Below are 23,070 nucleotides of genomic sequence, written 5' to 3'. Positions count from 1 at the left end.
TTTGCAGGTTTTTAATGTTTGATTTGAAAAACTCCTTATAGCCGTTTACACACAAGCTAAACAGTTTTATTTTTTTGTATTTAGTTTTCTTCCTGTATTGAAAGTGAAACAAACGTGACCTTAAAACTGAGAATAAACTGTTATGGTGTACAGTTACACCCCTCGCTTTGAGATTACAGGTATATCTCAAAAGATACAAATATCTTTGAAAAGTTATTCTATTGAAGCAATATCATTCAAAAAGTGAAAAGAGTGAGACACAGTGAAATATTTCAAGAAAATATTTCTTAATTTTGCAAATTAGAGTTTACAGCCAATAAAAAGCCCATATTCTGTATCTCATAAAACGTAGAAAAGTTACCATATATACAGTATATAATTACCTCTTTTTGCTGTAATCATCAAATAAACTGCAAAAACTTCCTGAGCCTTTAATTGGTTGTTTTGTTTTAATTAAACTCCTGAAATCAATTCACTTTTGGGGGATAATCACACAATGCAATCAGATATTTGGAGGCTTTTCCAGCACTGTAGTCTCCTTGTCTACATACAGGTATTGAGGGATTACAAGCTTGTCACTTCTTTGATTTGTTGTTCATTATTCTCTTGTAGTAGTAGAAGTAGTAGTGTGTATGTGTGTGTACGTGTACTTAAATGCTGTGTGATATTGCCTTTTCAAACTTTAATAAAGTTCATTTTAGTGTGGTCCTGGTTGTTACTTGCATTAATAAAAAGTTATTTCCTGCACTGAACTCGCTGTGCTTCTAATGCTGTCTTGTTGACATACAACCACATCTAAAGTAGCATGCCATGTTACATCGAATTTATCAGTAACGGCGTTGTAACGTACATAAAAGTAATTGGATAACTCGTTATGAGTACAAGTAACGCCCGGTCTCCATTGTTGTTTTGACAACACAAAGCATAAAGACAACACTATGTCATCTCCACATTGCTCTGCTGACATTCTATTATGCTGTTTCACATTTGAATATTGGCTTTTGCAGCGGACAGTTTCCACACCACTTTTTGTTGCTTGTTTGTGCTTATTCAAATGTAGTTTATTATTATTTTACATAAGTGTAGTTAGTGGTCAAAGTGGTAAAAATCGGGATCAACAGACTCCCAGATGTACTCATCTGGAATATATCTTTACAGCCACATGACGGCTGTAAACAAACCTCGCTGAGGTGGGGGGAGGAAATCCCTAATAGGCGGCGGGCAAGTGAAAGACGTGTCCCCCGAGACCCATTTGGGGGTCATTACAGACAATCAGTACTAATAGGCGGGCAAGGGCCTCTCAGGTGAGAAGCTCATTCAATCGAAAGCCTCCCTAGAGGGTCTGCTAATTAGAGCATCACTTGACAGAGAGTCACCTGCAGCAGCAGCAGCAGCAGCACACCTGGTCTAATACCTGCAGGACTTAATGAGCTTGATACTGGGAACACACTTGACAACTATGTCGGGTTCGTTCAACTATTTTTTAAAGGTACATTCTGAAAAAATGTAATTTAAGAAAATTTAAATAATCCACAAAGCCCACAGGCATGCATATATATATATATATATATATATATATATATATATATATATATATATATATATATATATATATATATATATATATATATATATATATATATATATATATATATATATATTTTGGTACCGGTACCAAAATGTATTTAGATAATTTTCGATAATTTTCTAAATAAAGGGGACCACAAAAAATGGCATTATTGGCTTTATTTTAACAAAAAATCTTACGGTACATTAAACATATGTTTCTTATTGCAATGTTGTCCTTAAATAAAATAGTGAACATACAAGACAACTTGTCTTTTAGTAGTAAGTACGGTAAGCAAACAAAGGCTCCTAATTTAGCTGCTGACATATTGTGTCATTTTCTATTATTTTGTCAAAATTATTAAGGACTTTTTGTGGCGTTGTTTTTTTATTATTTAGGAAATGTATTATTATATCTCCTCGATGAAAAAACATCTTGCAATATGCATTTTCTTGCGTTTCGATAATTCCAGATGCGTGAATGCACTGCTGTGTTGTGAGGGTGACCACCTCCCTGCAGTATGCTAAAAATAGTTTCTGTTGCCTATACATTATGATTCTATATTGCCGAAAAGGTGGTACAAATGATAGATGTGTGCTGCTTGCTCAACAACATTGCAAACAGTTTGGAGAGCATAACATGCATGTGGAAGGAAATGAGTGTCTCCATGGGCACATAATGCCCCTAGTACACGCAAAAAATATCATTTAAAAAGGGGTCATATTATTATTTACGATACCTGTAGCGGTGTTGGTGTGGTCACCATGATGTCATTGTATAATTTGCTATGACGATATGATTTTCTTTGAAAATGCTCCAAAAATGTGTACATACCGTATTTTCCGCACTATAAGACGCACCGGATTATAAGGCGCACTTTCAATGAATGGCCTATTTTAAAACGTTGTTCATATATAAGGCGCACCGCATTATAAGGCGCATAGAATAGATGCTACAGTAGAGGCTGGGGTTACGTTATGCATCCCGTAGTTGCGAGACCTGTTGTGGCTCAATATCGGTCCATATATAAGGCGCACCGGATTATAAGGCGCACTGTCAGCTTTTGAGAAAATTGGAGGTTTTTAGGTGCGCCTTATAGTGCGGAAAATACGGTACATTTAAAAAGTAATCTGTAGTAACAATTAGTATTAACATATTTTCTATATTATTTTGTTTTGCTCTATTTTCAATTGTTGCTGCTAATTGTACAATGTACTTTGTTGAGAAGTTTTCAATTGTCTAGAGGCTTTTAGTGAGTTTTACTTCATTAAAAAAGACTAGCAACATATCTAGCATCTTTTTCTAGTGTTGTTATAAAATGTACTCGTGTTTCGAGACTACTTCTGTCCCTCAATGTCTGCGACAAACAGAATTCAGCCAGCTGACATCCAACTTGCCTTGCGCAGCCTGGACTTTCTCTCATTAAAAGCCGGCACTGTACTCTTAATATTTCTACATTCTCTAGCATATATTAAAGGACGTTCACATTACAAATATGCTGCCGCCGCTGCAGATAAGCCTGTGCATATGGCCTTCGTCACCCCAACATCCCTTTTTTTTTTTTGTCGGCGTCCAAATTCCTAGTCAATAGTGCGCAAATAATACGGTATATATATCCATTCATACTGCACCGACCTGATGGTGGTAATGTTTTATGTCCGTGTGGTTTTCCCCCGATTGCAAACACACCGTCCGTGCCTGAAAGTGGATTAGCGCAGAATGAGGAAGTATTGTTGTGTGTCTGGGGAAGCACAGAGACGAAAGTGTGTGCACGGGAGGGAATACCAATTGGAATTAGGCCGGTTGTTAGCATAAGATTGGCAATGAAAGTTAAAAATAGCTTAAGACTTAAGGCTACATTACATTATTATACTGTGATTTATTTTCACGTAAAAAACACTTATTTTTAATGTGTGGCGCCTTTAATTTTGCTGTGGCGGCTTGCCACGATCAGTTACATTAAGGGAAAACCCGAACTTCCTTGTAGTTGGTCCAAATGTTTTCATAGATTTTGTTAACGGACCATCTTCAAGCCGCTTTCTGACTGTATCTTCAGAACGCACCGTTTTGTGGGCGACCTCATTTACATATCTAGAGGCCAAGCCCCCCTTCGACTGCCTCTCAATCCCATCAGCCATGTTGTAGTTTTTAGCGCTTCCATAGCGAAGCAACTGACAGCTATAAGTTCAAACAATACGCTACTTTGTATTAAAAGTGGGAACAGTGGAGGATGCATGTCCATGAACGAGCCAGTCTGCCCCACAAAAAAAAGGATAGAGAAAAATAAAGAACTTATTGGCTACAGCTTTGGACTACAATTGAATGAAAATAGCAGACTTACACAAAGCTCCTACAGTAAACCTTTACCATATATGGAGATATCTGCTTAATTGTTTTGCATAACACTGCACCACTTTTGGACTTGTTTTGCAATTGTACACACCGTTTTAGTAGATCACACACAACATGCAATTTTAGTTATAGACCTTAGTAGCTCAGTCACAAAGACTCTAAACCAGGGGTGCTCAAACTTTTTCTGCAGGCGAGCTACTTTTCAATTGATCAAGTCGTGGGGATCTACCTCATTCATATATATAATTTATATTTACATATTTATGAAATATATGTTTTTGTTAACAAGTTAAAGGTGTTTAATGATAATACAAGCATGTTTAACACATATAGTTAATATTGTTAAAAAATTAAAGGTGTTTAATGAAAATACAAGTATGTTTAATACATATAGTTAATATTGTTAACAAGTTAAAGGTGTTTAAAGATAATGCAAGCATGTTTAACACATATAGTTAATATTGTTAACAAGTTAAAGATGTTTAATGATATTGCAAGCATGTTTAACACATATAGTTAATATTGTTAATAAATTAAAGGTGTTTAATGATAATACAAGAATGTTTAACACATATAGTTAATATTAACAAGTTAAAGGTGTTTAAAGATAATACAAGCATGTTTAATACATAGTTAATATTGTTAACAAGTTAAAGGTGTTTAAAGATAATACAAGCATGTTTAACACATATAGTTAATATTGTTAATAAGTTAAAAGTTGTTTAACACATATAGATTATTTTCTTTCATGAAGACAAGAATATAAGTTGGTGTATTACCTGATTCTGATGACTTGCATTGATTGGAATAAGACAGTAGTGATGATAATGTCCGCATTTTCGAATGGAATAGAAAAAAAGTCCTCCTTTCTGTCCAATACCACATGAAAGTGGTTGGTTTTTGGCATCTTATTTATCCAGCTTCCGTACTCTTCTGTATACACTTTACAAGAATACATTGTCGGCAAACTCCATAGCTTGCTAGCTTGTGCACGCCAGCTTTCTGAGACTCTTATTTTGGTAGCGCAGGCAGGATGAAGCAGAGCTTTTATTGTGCAACTGTGCAGTCGGTCTTTGGAGTTTTGACGACAGGTATGGCGCCAGAGTCTGTTGAAATAAAGTGTTTCTCGCCTTCCTGTCGGTAATTTTAATGAGCTGGCAGCAGCCAGCGTCATCTCAGAAGACCCTCGGGTGCCGTGAATGTCAACCAAGTGACGAAAGTGACGTCATAGTGAAGATTTATGATCGCTCATTTTTAGGACTATTTTTTTAATGCCTGGCTGGTGATCGACTGACACACCCTCCGAGATCGACCGGTAGCTCGCGATCGACGTAATGAGCACCCCTGCTCTAAACAATCCACAAAGTCAAAGATCACGTACAATTTGTCACAGACACATGTTCGCAAATTGCGTACGTTAACCACCAGCTGACACATTAGAAATAAATACAAAAACTCTAAATAATCCATCAAAACGAAGCCTACGTCACATGTTCATAAACTATGTACGTTATTAATGATAACCACCACCTTGCACAACACAAATAGTCACAAAGACTAAGTAATCCACAAATATCAAAGCCCTTGTACGCTTGGTCACATAATCGCAAACATTATGTTATAAATGATCACCACCACCATGTTTAATAAAAGTATTCAAAACAATCCACAAATTTAGGAACATTGTAGCACTAAAATGCTGTAAAATAAAGCTCAAATAGTGTAGACAGCAACACTATTCGTCTTTTCAGATTTATGCCACCAACTAAATGGACTGAATGATCGCAGGTTAGAGTCTTGCTGCACGAAGGAAACATTAAATGGACTGAAGGATCGCAGGTTAGAGTCTTGCTGTACACATTGCGACCGAACGCAGCACATTACTCTCCCACAACTGATACCAATTTGTCATTTGTTTTAAGAACGGGAGAGGCCATTGTTGTATTATGGATGTAAGTGCGTCAGACATTTCAAGGATTTGCCATAACTTACCGTGGAAAACTCGAAATCCTTCTGGTTGATTTGATTTTGGACATAGTCGATGCGGGTCTTGTTAGCAGGGCAGGCCAGCTGGCACGGCGGTGTGAGCGTACTCATGGCGGACACAATGGTCTGGATGGAGAAAGCAGAGTTTGTCTCGTAAGAAAATGTTGTCCATAATGACAAACACACCCAATGAATAATAGTGGAAGATGCGTTACCTCTATAGCTTCTTTAATGTTGTTTTTAATGTCGTTAATTTTCTGTTTTTTCTCCCTGTGAACAACAAACAAACAATCAGATGGTCACGATCAGTCAATTTGCTCCAATTTTGAGAGAAAAGACACTTAAGCGCTCCCTTTTGAAACCCTGGCTAGATAGGCCGGACCACTTTACATAAAAAAAACAGGATTTGCTACACATCTTTAAATAAAGCCTGGAGTTCCTTCAGTCAGCATTAGCATTAGCATTGCAGCTGACATAACTATTCAAGGAACTTTATTGTCATACCAGCGCAAATGAGACACATGAGATGATACAAAATGTAGTACCCAAGGTCCCAGATTTAGCCAAAAGAGTACCACAAGAATGATAGTGTGTACAGTGGAAATAATTTAAGTAGAATAGGATAATAATAGAGTAGGTTATAAATAAAAAACACCGTATTTTTCGGAGTATAAGTCCCTCGGGAGTATAAGTCGCACCGGCCGAAAATGCACAATAAAGAAGAAAAAAACATATATAAGTCGCACTGGAGTATAAGTCGCAATTTTTGGGGAAATTTATTTGATAAAACTCAACACCAAGAATAGACATTTGAAAGGCAATTTAAAATAAATAAAGAATAGTGAACAACAGGCTGAATAAGTGTACGTTATATGAGGCATAAATAACCAACTGAGAACGTGCCTGGTATGTTAACGTAACATATTATGGTAAGAGTCATTCAAATAACTATGGGTTATACTTGTATAGCGCTTTTCTACCTTCAAGGTACTCAAAGGCGGGAGCTGCCATGCAAGGCGCTAACCAGCACCCATCAGGAGCAAGGGTGAAGTGTCTTGCCCAAGGACACAACGGACTTGACTAGGATGGTAGAAGGTGGGGATTGAACCCCAGTAACCAGCAACCCTCCGATTGCTGGCACGGCCACTCTACCAACTTCGCCACGCCGCCCCCCTCTATAACATATAGAACATGCTATACGTTTACCAAACAATCTGTCACTCCTAATCGCTAAATCCCATGAAATCTTATACGTCTACTCTTACGTGAATGAGCTAAATAATATTATTTGATATTTTACGGTAATGTGTTAATAATTTCACACATAAGTCGCTCCTGAGTATAAGTCGCACCCCCGGCCAAACTATGAAAAAAACTGCAATTTATAGTCCGAAAAATACGGTAATAGTATAAATAGAATGGATTGTGATCCTGCAATGCAAATAGAATGTAAAAAATGACAGCAAACCAAACCAAATAAAAGCCCAGTTCAGCACAGTTAGGTCATGTGTGCAAGTTATATTATAATTAGTGCTGTCAAATGATTATTTTTTTACCAGATTAATCGTACTTTTGAATTTGGGTTAATCATAATCCATCACTTGCTTGCATAATTTAAATAATTTTTGGAAAGGCCCCAATATTTTGACACAAATGCCATTTTATTGTCAGAATGTCATCCAGGAACATTTTTTAAAATGTATGACTTTAATGGGCGCCATTTAATTGCTCAAAACTTGGTAACAGCTTTATTGAAAGTCCCATTTGGGTGTATTTTGAAGTGAAACCAGCAAGCACAACAGCTGGAGTCTCCTCCTTTATCCATGGGTGTGCCGTCAGGGCCAGCAAGGCCTTCTCTGCTGGCCTAACATAACCAGAAATCATGATCATAATTAAACATAAAAGTAATTTTTTATTTACTTTCCCTAAATATCTAAAAGTATTCATTATCCTCTTCATGTCATATTATGCTCCTTCCAATGCTTTTGTTTCTAGTTTAGAGTTTGTATTCAATCAGAATTCAGTTAGCTTATGTTGCCATGCTGTACGAAATCTGCCCGGGGCCTTCAGAATTAACAATGCGGGTGTCTTTGCACTGTAAGTGAACGGACACATGGAGGTGATAGACAATTGTGATAGCCAATCAGATCACGAGTTGTTGTCAGTAAGGCCTTCTAGCTGGCCTAACGCTGTGATTGGATACTCACTTGGGAGTCCCAAGTGAATATCCAATCACAAGGTGCGAAAACAGGAAGTGGCACCGGAACCATACGAGTCATAGGAAGCCACAGAAAACTCACCGGTACAATAACCCTGAAGATAAAGTGTTTGTCTTACACCTAGTAATCCGCTGTGGGCAGACGAAGCCAAGCAATGCAGGTTTAGTGAGCGGTGCGCGCTACTGCGAAGGAAATCCATTTTTGGCAGGCAATCACATTTTGGCACAACACCGGCGGCGAAATGATTTGCCCGCCACTTTCACACGAATCAACCGACTACGACGGTATCACTGGCTTTTACGGCGTAGGATGGTTTCTACCAGTGACGTGCGGTGAGGTTCATGGCTGGTGAGGCACTGACTTCATCACAGTCAGATTTACAAACATATGAACCCTAAAGACTATCTTATTCACCATTTGATTGGCAGCAGTTAACAGGTTATGTTTAAAAGCTCATACCAGCATTCTTCCCTGCTTGGCACTCAGCATCAAGGGTTGGAATTGGGGGTTGAATCACCAAAAATGATTCCCGGGCGCGGCGCCGCGGCTGCCCACTGCTCCCCTCACCTCCCAGGGTGTGAACAAGGGGATGGGTCAAATGCAGACGACAAATTTCATTACACCTAGTGTGTGTGTGACAATCATTGGTACTTTAACTTAACTTTAACTTTACACATACAAACTGTAGCACACAAAAAAGCACATTTAATAAAATAAAAAAAACGCTATTATGGTCTTACCTTTACTTATAAATGAAGTACACAACTAAAGCCCTCACTTAAACTTTCCACGTCCAAGATTGAATCTATTTAAAAAAGTGTAACCGAGGGTTTATAAATGTCGCCTATACTGTATGAAACTACAAAATAACAAACACGGACGGAGGCTCCAGTTTACACGAGGACCACTTTATTTACCTTCTTTCAAAAACATCCGCAACGTGTCATCACTTCCGCTCTTAGCGCCTTCAAAATAAGAGCTCAAGGCATATACTGTATAACAGCGCATAACAGTAAATTAATATCACAAAGAGAAAAGCCCATGAAAATAGGTTACAAAAGTTATTTAATAATAAGCCAAAAAGTGCAAAAACAATAATGTTCGTGTTGGAGGAGTTGTGAATTAGATACACCTGCAGTCTGCAGGTGTACCTAATGTTGTGGCCCTGCAGTCATTCACAACTCCTCCAACACGAACATTATTGTTTTTGCACTTTTTGGCTTCTTATGAAATAACTTTTTTAAATAGATTCAATCTTGCACGTGGAAAGTTTAAGTGTGGGCTTTAGTTGATATAACAATTCTACGGCGGGGGTGCAGGAGGCGGGATTACTGGAGCCTCAGCCAGTGCGTCTTTTGCAGCCATTTTATGATCGCTCAGCACAAGAAATACGTCACACACATACAGTTGTTGACAAAATACACTGTACATTATATACCTCAGCTAACTAAACTATGGAAATGTATAATATAGTTCATATAGCAATACAGTCTCACTGCACAGCAGGCCAGCAGTTAGCCGAGTCCGGAATCCATGTTGAGGCACTGAGTGACGTGCCTCAACTGGCTGCTGTTCACCGCACCGTCTCTTCTCAGTATTTGAACGGCAAATGTGAAAATTCAGCGATTTTGAATAAAAATAATCTAAAACTGGTGAAGTTAAATGGAAAATAACTCTATAGTATAATCACTGGATACATATAACAATTTAAAAAATTTTTTTTCTTTTTACATTTTTTTTCTTTACATGATGGCAGGTGAGGCGGGGCCTCACCTGCCTCTAGTGACTGCACGTCACTGGTTTCTACAAATTGTGAGTTCAAATATTTTATTTCTTAATTTTTTCATGTTTCATTTGTTTTATACAATTCTTTTACATACATAAATTACGGTATTTGTATATTTATATTTATTGTATATTCTATATATTTTTATATTGCGGTATTTTGAGAGGTGAAGTCGGACTAAGTAGGACATCACTGAAGGCGTAGGTGAGAAACGCACGGCCCGCCACTGCCTTTATCTATGCACTGACGTATGTTACATTGTGGCATGTGATATATGGCTTGAGTTCCAGTGTATGTAAAAAAAAAAAAAGGGGAATAAAGTGCACAATAGCGCTTTATGAGGAGACACACCATGTTGGAGACAGGCCCAGACAACACAGCTCATTACGGTGTGTTTCTCGCGTTTGACTCTTATTATATGACAATATGAGACATTAATAATAGTAATCATAATAACAATAATAATGATGCATCGCCAGGCCGGGGCGTGTGAAGGCGCTGTGAGGGCCGACACATGATTAAGCCCAGCCTTTCAAAGAAAAAAAAGACTATCAAAAATAGAAAAATGTGACTTGTCTTTTCTCTGCATCCACTGGGGTTCAAGTTTTAAGAAACTCACAAGACAAGGGGGGAGATGATTTGACCCGCAGCCATGTTTGTTGGAAAACTGAAATAAATAACACTTTCTTCTTGGGATATGCCAGCTTTTGACTGATTTACTCCAAAACAATTGCCTTGAAGGAATCATGAGATGCAAAATCAGTTGTTTTTGCCTGTCGACACCTGTTTTTGTATATTTGGATCCCCTTAAGTGTCGAAAATGTGGAATCAAACCATGGAAACATTGAGGATATATTTATAAAACAATCTTGCCTTGCTCCAATTATGTAGTATTCACCGGACGTCACGTCCGGCTCATTAAATATGTGAGACTCGAAGTGGTGGGCCAGCGAGCGTTCCGGTTGGCATTGACTTTTCTTGAAGAAAAATGCCCGATGCTTGTGCTGTTTTAGGCCAGTGATTTTCAACCTTTTCTGAGCCAAGGCACATTTTTTTTCATTGAAAAAATCCCGAGGCACACCACCAGCAGAAGATATTAAAAAATTAAACCCAGCAGCCGGTATTGACAGTAAAAAGTAGTTCTCACAATTGTTGGATATGAATTCAAACCATAACCAAGCATGCATCACTATAACTCTTGTCTCAAAGTAGGTGTACTGTCACCACCTGTCACATCACGCTGTGACTTATTTTGAGGTTTTTGGTGTTTTCCTGTGTAGTGTTTTAGCTCTTGTCTTCCGCTCCTATTTTGTTGTTGATTGTAATGTCAGCTTTGTTGACGCCGTCTGCTTCTCCACGCGCTGTAAGTCTTTGCTGTCGTCCAGCATTCATTTTTTTGTTTACTTTGCAGCCAGTTCAGTTTTGGTTTCGTTTTGCATAGCTTTCCCTAAGCTTCAATGCCTTTTCTTAGCGGCACTCGCCTTTTGTTTATTTTTGGTTTAAGCGTTAGATACCTTTTTACCTGCACACTGCCTCCCGCTGTCGTCTGTATATTGGGATCACAACAAACCATGTTCCCGACATCTACAAAGCAATTATCTACCTGCTGCTACCTACTGATATGGAAAAGTATTACACGGTTACTCTGCCGATCTCTAGACAGCACAGACACTCAACAACGGCACATTTGCAGATTATAATTACTGGTTTGCAAAAAATATTTTTAACCCAATTAGGTGAAATTACATAATCTCCCACGGCACACCAAACAATATCTCACGGTACAATATGTGTGCCTTGGCACAGTGGTTGAAAAACACTTTTTTAGGCTGTTGGAACCGTTCAAAACGCGAAAAGGATAAGTTTCCTCAGAATTCCACCCGAATGCAGCTGAGATAAGCTCCTGCACCGCCGCGGTAGAAAATGGATGGACGGATGTTTGTATTTCATCTTGTTTCGGATTTATTTCATCAAAGGCAACAATCATAAACAGCACAAACATAACATTGACATTTATAGTTATATTTTGGTAAAGATGTACACCTGACATCCACTGGAAAGATACCAAGTACAATAGCGTATCTAGTCGATACTACTACTACTGTATGATTACATCGATATTTTTTAGCATCACAAAATCTTTTTCCGTTTAAGAAAAATTAATATTATGTTTATAAACTCAGTAAATATGTCCCTGGACACATGAGGACTTTGAATATGACCAATGTATGATCCTGTAACTACTTGATATCGGAGTGTAGATAGAACATGTTAAAACAGAAAATAACCAGATATTGACGGTAAATTAACAAGGAGATTAATAATTCATTTTCTACCGCTCGTCCTTAATAATTTTGACAAAATAATAGAATGGAAAATGACACAATATGTTACTGCATATGTCAGCAGCTAAATTAGGAGCCTTTGTTTGCTTACTTACTACTAAAAGACAAACTGTCTTGTATGTTCACTATTTTATTCAAGGACAAACTTGCAATAACAAACATATGAAGAAACAATTATTTGTGGTCCCCTCTATTTAGAAAAGTATTGAAAAATACCGAAAAGTATCAAAATACATTTTGGTACCGGTACCAAAATATTGGTATCGGGACAACACTAGTATGTACAATAAAACGGTATGTCCAGTAACAATAGTTGATTCAAATAGGGAGACAGACATAATAATAACACATAGCATGTATATTTATAGCTATATGGACTAAATGGCGTTGGAAGAGAAAACTAATAAACTAACGTGTCAGACTAAAATTGTATGCTGAAATTATCCGCTGTTGCCAGTTTTAGTAAGAAGTAGCGTATAGTTGGAATTTATGATATTTGTCGGTATAAATAAAGAAGTATTTACCGCTAAAACTACAACATGGCTGAAGGGGTAGAGAGGGGAATGAGGCCTTTATTGACTTTCAAAATGGCTCATTTTCAGAGACACTCAGAAAGCGGCTAATAAAATGTATGCAAATTGTGGACCATGGCACCGCCATTACATGTGTTGAAGAGCACAAGGAAGTGTTTTAGATGCAGATTGAAAATCATAATATGACCCTTTTAAATGTCAACGTGACAAGCCTGCCTGTTACCTTAAAAGAAGATAACATTGTGCTGGCTTTTTCATGAAGATGCTACGTTACATAATCATAATGACAGTGTTTCCTGTCTGTTCCAGACCTGACCGCAATAAGTGAGTTTTCTCAAAGTAGGAATTCTTATTCATGAATAGAATATTTTTATAGTTAGAGCAAATAAAACAGGTTAGAACATTCTAAATACGTTTAACGTGATTAGAGAACTCTAGACATGAAATACTACGCAAATAGCCCCCTTGAAATTGGTTTTACCCAATATAGTAGACATAATAATAGAAAATAATACAAACCCTGTTTCCATATGAGTTGGGAAATTGTGTTAGATGTAAATATAAACGAAATACAATCATTTGCAAATCATTTTCAACCCATATTCAGTTGAATATGCTACAAAGACAACATATTTGATGTTCAAACTGATAAACATTTTTTTTTTTGCAAATAATCATTAACTTTAAATTTGATGCCAGCAACACGTGACAAAGAAGTTGGGAAAGGTGGCAATAAATACTAATAAAGTTGAGGAATGCTCATCAAACACTTATTTGGAACATCCCACAGGTGAACAGGCAAATTGGGAACAGGTGGGTGCCATGATTGGGTATAAAAGTAGATTCCATGAAATTCTCAGTCATTCACAAACAAGGATGGGGCGAGGGTCACCACTTTGTCTACAAATGCGTGAGCAAATTGTTGAACAGTTCAAGAAAAACCTTTCTCAACCAGCTATAGCAAGGAATTTAGAAATTTCACCATCTACGGTCCGTTATATCATCAAAGGGTTCAGAGAATCTGGAGAAATCACTGCACGTAAGCAGCTAAGCCCGTGACCTTGGATTCCTCAGGCTGTACTGCATCAACAAGCGACATCAGTGTGTAAAGGATATCACCACATGGGCTCAGGAACACTTCAGAAACCCACTGTCAGTAACTACAGTTGGGCGCTACATCTGTAAGTGCAAGTTAAAACTCTCCTATGCAAGGCGAAAACCGTTTATCAACAACACCCAGAAACGCCGTCGGCTTCGCTGGGCCTGAGCTCATCAAAGATGGACTGATACAAAGTGGAAAAGTGTTCTGTGGTCTGACGAGTCCACATTTCAAATTGTTTTTGGAAACTGTGGACGACTGAGGAAAAGAACCATCCGGATTGTTATAGGCGCAAACTGTAAAAGGCAGCATGTGTGATGGTATGGGGGTGTATTAGTGCCCAAGACATGGGTAACTTACACATCTGTTAAGGCGCCATTAATGCTGAAAGGTACATACAGGTTTTGGAGTAACATATGTTGCCCTCCAAGCAACGTTACCATGGACGCCCCTGCTTATTTCAGCAAGACAATGCTAAGCCACGTGTTACATCAACGTGGCTTCATAGTAAAAGAGTGCGGGTACTAGACTGGCCTGCCTGTAGTCCAGACCTGTCTCCCATTGAAAATGTGTGGCGCATTATGAAGCCTAAAATACCACAACGGAGACTGTTGAACAATTTAAGCTGTACATCAAGCAAGAATGGGAAAGAATTCCACCTGAGAAGCTTATAAAATGTGTCTCCTCAGTTCCCAAACGTTTACTGAGTGTTGTTAAAAGGAAAGGCCATGTAACACAGTGGTGAACATGCCCTTAACCAACTACTTTGGCACGTGTTGCAGCCTTGAAATTTTATGAGTTTGAACATCAAATATCTTGTCTTTGTAGTGCATTCAATTGAATATGGGTTGAAAAAGATCTGCAAATCATTGTATTCCGTTTATATTTACATCTAACACAATTTCCCAACTCATATGGAAACGGGGTTTGTACATATCAGACAAAAGTAAGACATTCTGTTAGTGTTGTCCCGAAACCAATACTTTGGTACCGGTACCAAAATGTATTTCGATACTTTTCTAAATAAAGGGCAACACAAAAAATAGCATTATTGGCTTTATTTTAACAACAAATCTTACAATACATTAAACATATGTTTCTTATTGCAAGTTTGTCCTTAAATAAAAAAGTGAACATACAAGACAACTTGTCTTTTAATAGTAAGTAAACAAACAAAGGCTCTTAATTAGTCTGCTGACGTATGCAGTAACACATTGTGTCATTTTCCATTCTATTATTTTGTCAAAATGATTAAGGACAAGCGGTGGAAAATTGATTATTAATCTACTTGTTCATTTACTGTTAATATCTGCTTACTTTCTCTTTTAACATGTTCTACCTACACTTCTGTTAAAATGTAATAATCACTTATTATTCTGTTGTTTGGATGCTTTACATTAGTTTTGGATGATACCACAAATGTGGGTATCGATCCGATACCAGGTAGTTACAGGATCATACATTGGTCATATTCAAAGTCCTCATGTGTCCAGGGACCTATTTCCTGAGTTTATAAACATAATATACATTTTTTTTAAATGAAATAAGATTTTGTGATGCTAAAAAATATTGATGTAATTATAGTAGTATCAACTAGATAAGCTCCTGTACTTGGTATCATTACAGTGAATGTCAGGTGTAGATCCACCCATGGCATTTGTTTACATTCATGAACTGCGTCATTAGCGGTGACGGCGGTGAGCTACGGTGTGGAGTGAAGCATGTTTAGCTATTCCTCGTCCTGCAGGGATGATACTTGTAATAAACGTACTTATTTGTCGCCATGGAGGCAAAGATTAGTGATTTAGAAGTAACAAACACTGCAGACTGCGGATGGACTTTAGCCGCTAGCTAGCTAGCCATGTCTTAAAGCACCTCTTCCTGAGGGCGTTTCAGTGTTATAACTTCACCTTTATCGTTAGTTTTTAAGCCAAAATGCGTCCGTTCTCCCTTTTCTGTCGAGACACGTCGTCTGTTTGTAAGTACTCTGTGATTGTGCGCTGCCGAACATGCTCGTCTGGTCGTAAACCAGCAATGACACGACGTGACGACGATGGGGGGTGGGGCACCGGTACTTTTTAGAGGCGGTATAGTACTGAATATGATTAATTAGTAACGCGGTACTATACTAATACCGGTATACCATACAACCCTACATTCTGTACAGTAATACTGATTGACTCTTACGCAAAAACCCACACACACACACAAACAGTTCTTAAACACAACCGCTAACCTGTGAAAAAGTCTGATAATCATAATGCTTTGCCAAAAACATGAACAATGTGCTTAAGTATGTATATTTTTCACTAATAATAAGCCATCGTCAGACGGAAAACAGCGAGAACCAAGATATGATTTTTGAAATAAATACATTTTGAAAAATGACAATAGAGTGAAGTCGTAAAATTCGAAGCGCGGAGTGGCGAGGGACGAATGTACATACATTAATGTGTGACGCTGGCAATAGGGTGACATTTCTCCTATGATGTAGCTGGTTTATCCTGCTAAAGGTATACCGTATTTTTGAGAGTATAAGTCGCTCCGGAGTATAAGTCGCACCGCCTAAAAATGCATAACAAAGAAGGAAAAAAACATATATAAGTCGCACTGGAGTATAAGTCGCATTTTTTGGGGAAATTTATTTGATAAAACCCAACACCAAGAATAGACATTTGAAAGGCAATTTAAAATAAATAAAGAATAGTGAACAACAGGCTGAATAAGTGTACGTTATATGAGGCATAAATAACCAACTGAGAACGTGCCTGGTATGTTAACGTAACATATTATGGTAAGAGTCATTCAAATAACTATAACATATAGAACATGCTATACGTTTACCAAACAATCTGTCACTCCTAATCGCTAAATCCCATGAAATCTTATACATCTAGTCCAGTGGTTCTTAACCTGGGTTCGAGCGAACCCTAGGGGTTCTGTGAGTCGGCCTCAGGGGTTCGGCGGAGGTAAAGACACATCCGACTTATCGTGTAAATAAAAACTTCTCCCTATCGGCGTATTATGGATACCCCCAAACAATGTTCCCTCTAATTTTCCATCTGATTTGCAGGTTGTTTGATTGATCGATTTAAACTTTTACTAGTAGATTGCAAAGGACACAGTACAGTACATATTCCGTACAATTGACCACTAAATGGTAACACCCCAATAAGTTGTTCAACTTGTTTAAGTCGGGGTCCACGTTAATCAATTCATGGTAACGTGTGTAAGGTGTGTAATTTGTTGTGAGTTCATGCACTGTGTTGGTTTTGTTCTTTAAACAAGGCGATGTTCATGCACAGTTCATTTTGTGCACCAGTAAAAAAAAAACATATGACTTTTTCTTGAATTTGAAAAAAAATGTTTTTAATTTTTCACTAAAGAAGGGTTCGGTGAATGCGCATATGAAACTGGTGGGGTTCGGTACCTCCAACAAGGTTAAGAACCACTGGTCTAGTCTCTTACGTGAATGAGCTAAATAATATTATTTGATATTTTACGGTAATGTGTTAATAATTTCACACATAAGTCGCTCCTGAGTATAAGTCGCACCCCCGGCCAATCTATGAAAAAAACTGCGTCTTATAGTCCGAAAAATACGGTAGTTGTGTGTGTTCAAGTTAAAAGGGTCATATTATGATTTTCTATACGTTTTATTTTATTTATTTATTTATTTATTTTTTTTGTGTCCTGTCCAGCTTCTCAGGCAAATCATATAGTTGATGTAGATGCCCATGTCGGCTGTTCAGATTTACTTTACAAAAGAGAAGTGTAGGATACTTCTCTTGTTGCCTTATTTGTATTTGACTTTATTAAATGTATTTATATTATCATTTAGTGCAGCCGGGCTGGAGCAGGAGGGGATAGAAAGAGAAAAAAAAGAAGACAGAGGGGGAAAGTGTGGGGACAAGAGGGGGATTAGACAGAGAGACAAAAACAACAACAGCAAACAACAACAACAACAACAATAGAGCAACATCAGCAAATACGACATGTACAAATATGATGGTAAAAGTAATAGCAAATACGCAGTTAGCGAAAAATAAAAAATAATACAGAAATGACAATGAGCATTATTACACTACAAATGGATCAATACAAATACCAATAGAAATAGCGCTATTGATAATGAACAATACCAATAATTTACCTTTATTATCAACAATACAGTTGTTTAAATGCAACAATACATATACGTAATGATAACTTGAGATACGAAAGAATGCAGAAAAATGGAGGGGGAGAAAGAGAAGCAACCTACATTAACCTTGTAGATTGTTATAGTCACAATAGGTTAAGCTTTGTCAGTGTGCCATGTGTTACACCCAGTGTAACACATGATTATGTGCATGAGTGTAAGTATGCATATGTACTTGTATATGTACAGAATGTGTATATGTGTTTGTACAATGAATGTATATGTACAGAATGTGTATATGTGTTTGTACAGTGAATGTATATGTACAGAGTGTGTATTTGTGTTTGTACAGTAAGTGTATATGTACAGTATGTGTATGTTTGTATATTGAATGTGCGTGTGGATGTACGAACTTTAGGTATGTAAATATGTACTGTATTTGTGTATGTATGTGGGAGCGTAGGTACCTATGTACGTATGTGAGCATATGTGAATTTGTATGAATTTGTATTCTATACGTTTTAAAACTACAGTCAGTATGTCACCGTATCAAAATCTCACTTTACAATATTATCACGGTACTAAGGCCACGGTATGATATTATTGTGGTACATGTATAAAAAAAAAAGACTTAAAAAGGCCACATTGTGTAAATGTTTAAGATAACAAACTTACTGTAATTGGACACAAACATTTATTTATTATCTATTACGACACTTACATGTGCTTTTAAGTGCAAAGAATAGTGCTGGAACATCCACTGTGACAAGCAAATATTAAAAAAAACAACGTTATTACAGTTGAGTGTCTTTAAAGTAACAATGTAAACATCTTGTGTAACAAATGTAAAACCATAGTGTTCCCTTTAGTGTCTTTCAACTTTTACTTTCTGAGAAGCATTGTCGTCTGCAGTGGACATCAGTTTGGACAATGCAGTTTCTCAGAAATGTTAACTCACACTTCAACTTTTAATAATGTAAATACCTCACAAATTGATGTTTAGCTTTGCTGGCTTCAAATATATTTCCCTTGGCGCTAGGCGCCTTGACCGAGTCTGTTTTGGCTTGGAACGCTCAAGACGAACGTGGTGTTTTCGTCAGGGTTTATTTGTGTTACGGTCCCGATACAGACATACGTCACGGCATTATTGTGAATATTTTTTAATTTTGCGGTTTCTACAATACCGTTACATCCTTATTTAAAACACTTCCTTGTGGTCTACATAACATGTAATGGTGTTTTTTTGGTGGTTAATGGTGCCTTCACAGATGTGTAAGTTAGCCATGCCTTGGGCACTAATACACCCCCATACCATCACAGATGCTGGCTTTTCAACTTTGCGCATAGAACAATCCGGATGGTTCTTTTCCTCTTTGTTCCAGGGGACACGACATCCACAGTTTCCAAAAACATTTTTTAAATGTGGACTCGTCAGACCACAGAACACTTTTCCACTTTGCATCAGTCCATTTTAGATGAGCTCGGGCCCAGCGAAGCTGGCGGCGTTTCTGGGTGTTGTTGATAAATGGCTTTCGCTTTGCATAGTAGAGTTTTAACTTGCACTTACAGATGTAGCGACAAACTGTAGTTATTGACAGTGGTTTTCTGAAGTGTTCCTGAGCCCATGTGGTGTTATCCTTTACACACTGATGTCGCTTTTTGATGCAGTACCGCCTGAGGGATCGAAGGTCCGTAATATCGCTTACATGCAGTGATTTCTCCAGATTCTCTGAACCTTTTGATGATATTACGGACAGTAGATGGTGAAATCCCTAAATTCCTTGAAATAACTGGTTGAGAGAAATGTTGTTCTTAAACTGTTTGACAGTTTGCTCACGCATTTGTTTACAAAGTGGTGACCCTCGCCCCATCCTAGTTTGTGAATGACTGAGCATTTCATGGAAGCTGCTTTTATACCCAATCATGGGACCCACCTGTTACCAATTAGCCTGTTCACCTGTGGAATGTTCCAAATAAGTTTTGATGAGCATTCCTCAACTTTCTCAGTCTTTTTTGCCACTTGTGGCAGCTTTTTTTGAAACATGTTGCAGGCATCAATTTCCAAATGAGCTAATATTTGCAAAACATAACAAAGTTTTCCAGTTTGAACGTTAAGTATCTTGTCTTTGCAGTCTATTCAATTGAACATACTGTAGGTTGAAAAGGATTTGTAAATAATTGTATTTTGTTTTTATTTACGATTTACACAATGTGCCAACTTCACTGGTTTTGGGTTTGTACATTCTATCGTTCTTGTGGTACTTATTGGGAGAAATCTGTGACGTTGGGTACTAATATTTGTGCCATCTGATGTGTTCTGGTAGGTCAAAGTTTCCTGAGTCCTTGAATTATATGCAAATGTATCATTGCCCATTATGCAAATTAAACAATGACATCATCACGTCACGCAGACACTGACAAATACATTACAGTCCTGTGGGAAACACGGAATAATTACCTGTAAACATACAGTACAGCAAATGTAGCATATATTCTGTCATTTTTAAGCAAAATCTTATGGGAAAAATGATAAATCCCTGGGATTTCTTTTTAAAAGTGTGACAACAAACAACAATAGAAGGTCAATATAATAAGAGCAATATAATTCATGTGAGTGTGAATGTCGTCTGTCTATCTGTGTTGGCCCTGCGATGAGGTGGCGACTTGTCCAGGGTGTACCCCGCCTTCCATCCGAATGCAGCTGAGATAGGCTCCAGCACCCCCCCCCCCCCCCCCCCCCCCGCGACCCCAAAAAGGGACAAGGGGTAGAAAATGGATGGATGGAATTACAAAAACAAGTTGATATTACCAAGCAAATGTCACCGTAAAGTAGGTGATAGTTTTATTGTAATTTGGTTTTCTTATACGCTTGTTAACTTCTCTTTACACTTGATAAACGCTCTAAACTATTTCTTCACACAATTTGAGCCTGTCACTAATTACCATTTAATGAAACATCGCATTATTTTAATCCGAAAAAAAGAGTGTGTCGCCTTTGCTCATGATAAATCTAGCATCACTTGACACCTTGACATATTAACAGACCAATCAGATAATAAATTGAATGTGAAATGTTATCACACCTCAAATATTTGCTTTTAAATGTCACAGTGCTTCAGCTCGGTAGTCATGTGATTTTCTGATGACGTCATGTGACAGGTTAAAGTCGTGTTACAAAGTTTCCCTTTTGCTGACAAATCCCTTCAGTTCTTGATACGTCCTAAAAGCTCTGTGCATCATTCCCGGAAAATCAGCTGTGAGACAAGCGGAGGACATCAAAACACAACGTTTGAATTGCAACTCACTCTGCGTTGAAGCCATTGACGTGCAATATTCGCATCTGCTTGACTATCGTGCTTTTCCCGGATTCGCCAGCCCCTGAAAAACACAAGATGGAGAAGTTGAGAGCAGAAAGACTTAAGGCGTCATCAGGATGCTTGCAGCCACAGGGGACACAGTTTAATGCACGGAAGACGGTATTTAGAGCCAAAACGTTCACACTAGGGATGTCCCGATCCGATATTTGGATCGGATCGGCCGCCGATATTTGCCAAAAAATGCGTATCGGCAAGGCATGGGAAAATGCCGATCCAGATCCAGTTTGAAAAAAAACTCCGGTCCGTGTTTTCCAACGCACCTATTTAAATAATACATTCCACTTTTCTGCTGCTCCGTAATTTCCGTTCCGCATTTTCCAGCACACCTTCAACACATCCACAGGTATGTGGAATCTCACGCAGTTGCTTTTAGCTGCTGGCATTACACGACAGGCTCTTCTCACTCTTTCCTGTGTCTCCCTCTCACAGACAGCGAGCGCACCTTCTTACACACGTCACATACTGTCACGTCATACGTCACATACTGTCACGTCATACGTCACATACTGTCACGTCATACGTCACATACTGTCACGTCATACGTCACATACGTATACGTCCTCCCCGAGCAGAGAGGTAGCAGCATGGCTAACGTTAGCTGTGATGCTAGCGCAGCCGCTAAGGTGCGCGCCTGCTCAAACGTCCTCTGCGCACGGCAAATCTATGCCACGCACAAAATCAAATAAAAAAATAAGCGCATAACAATTTTCGACACGACAGAGAAAACCGTTTTCGTCATCATTGTTCAAATATTGTAATGTCTGTCGAGACGCTTATCTCCATTCGGTGCCACACGTCCACACCATCAAAATGCTGAGGCAAAAATTTCCAGATCAACAACGTCTGAAAAAATTAGTGATCTATTTAGTTGTGATTTCCGTCTCTGCATGAAAGTTTAAAAGTAGCATATATTAATGCAGTATAAAGAAGAATGTTTTAATGTAGACATACAAGCCTTGAAAGAAAATTTTGAAAAACAAGACTACATTTCCTGCAAATGGGTGCATTTCTACCCTATATTTTAACTTTAGATTTATTCTCATATCAAACTCTTTTTGACACTTACATCCGGCGCCCCCCTCCACACCCCGGATTATAAATAATGTAAATAATTCAATGTGATTATCTTGTGTGATGACTGTATTATGATGATAGTATATATCTGATAGTATATATCTGTATCATGAATCAATTTAAGTGGACCCCGACTTAAACAAGTTGAAAAACTTATTGGGGTGTTACCATTTAGTGGTCAATTGTACGGAATATGTACTTCACTGTGCAACCTACTAATAAAAGTCTCAATCAATCAATCAAAACACATAGAATCATCATACTGCTGTGATTATATGCATCAAGTGTTCATTCAAGGCTAAGGCAAAATATCGAGATATATATCGTGTATCGCAATATGGCCTTAAAATATCGCAATATTAAAAAAAGGCCATATCGCCCAGCCCTAGTTTCAATGATGCCATTTCTGTTTGTCATGTATAATTTTGTCTATTTTGTGTTTATCCTTGAATAAACAGGTCAGTTTCTTGTTACCAACCATTGTGTATTATTCAAACTCACCTAATTCAGCTGGCTAGTTGTTATCAAGAGTACTAAAACCCTTTTCAACATGATTCTGACAACTAAGTAGGCTAAATAACTTTAAACTTT

General features: G+C 37.9%; 1 protein-coding gene across 1 annotated transcript in view; it reads right to left on the bottom strand.

The window, feature by feature from the left end:
* The window catches only part of LOC133586940 (guanine nucleotide-binding protein G(s) subunit alpha), a 107,404-nt gene that overhangs the window by 65,870 nt on the left and 18,464 nt on the right, over positions 1–23,070 (bottom strand). The window contains exons 2-4 of the mRNA XM_061939403.2: positions 21,334–21,406; positions 6,121–6,175; positions 5,912–6,031 (exon numbers count right to left, since the gene is read on the bottom strand). Of these exons, the coding sequence (XP_061795387.1) occupies positions 5,912–6,031; positions 6,121–6,175; positions 21,334–21,406 (248 nt within the window). The remainder of the gene's footprint in view (positions 1–5,911; positions 6,032–6,120; positions 6,176–21,333; positions 21,407–23,070) is intronic.

Source organism: Nerophis lumbriciformis, linkage group LG03 (genome assembly GCF_033978685.3).
Source record: "Nerophis lumbriciformis linkage group LG03, RoL_Nlum_v2.1, whole genome shotgun sequence".
Taxonomy (NCBI): Eukaryota; Metazoa; Chordata; class Actinopteri; order Syngnathiformes; family Syngnathidae; genus Nerophis; species Nerophis lumbriciformis.
The sequence above is the reverse complement of the archived record's forward strand: the minus strand, read 5'-3'. Positions and strand labels throughout refer to the sequence as shown.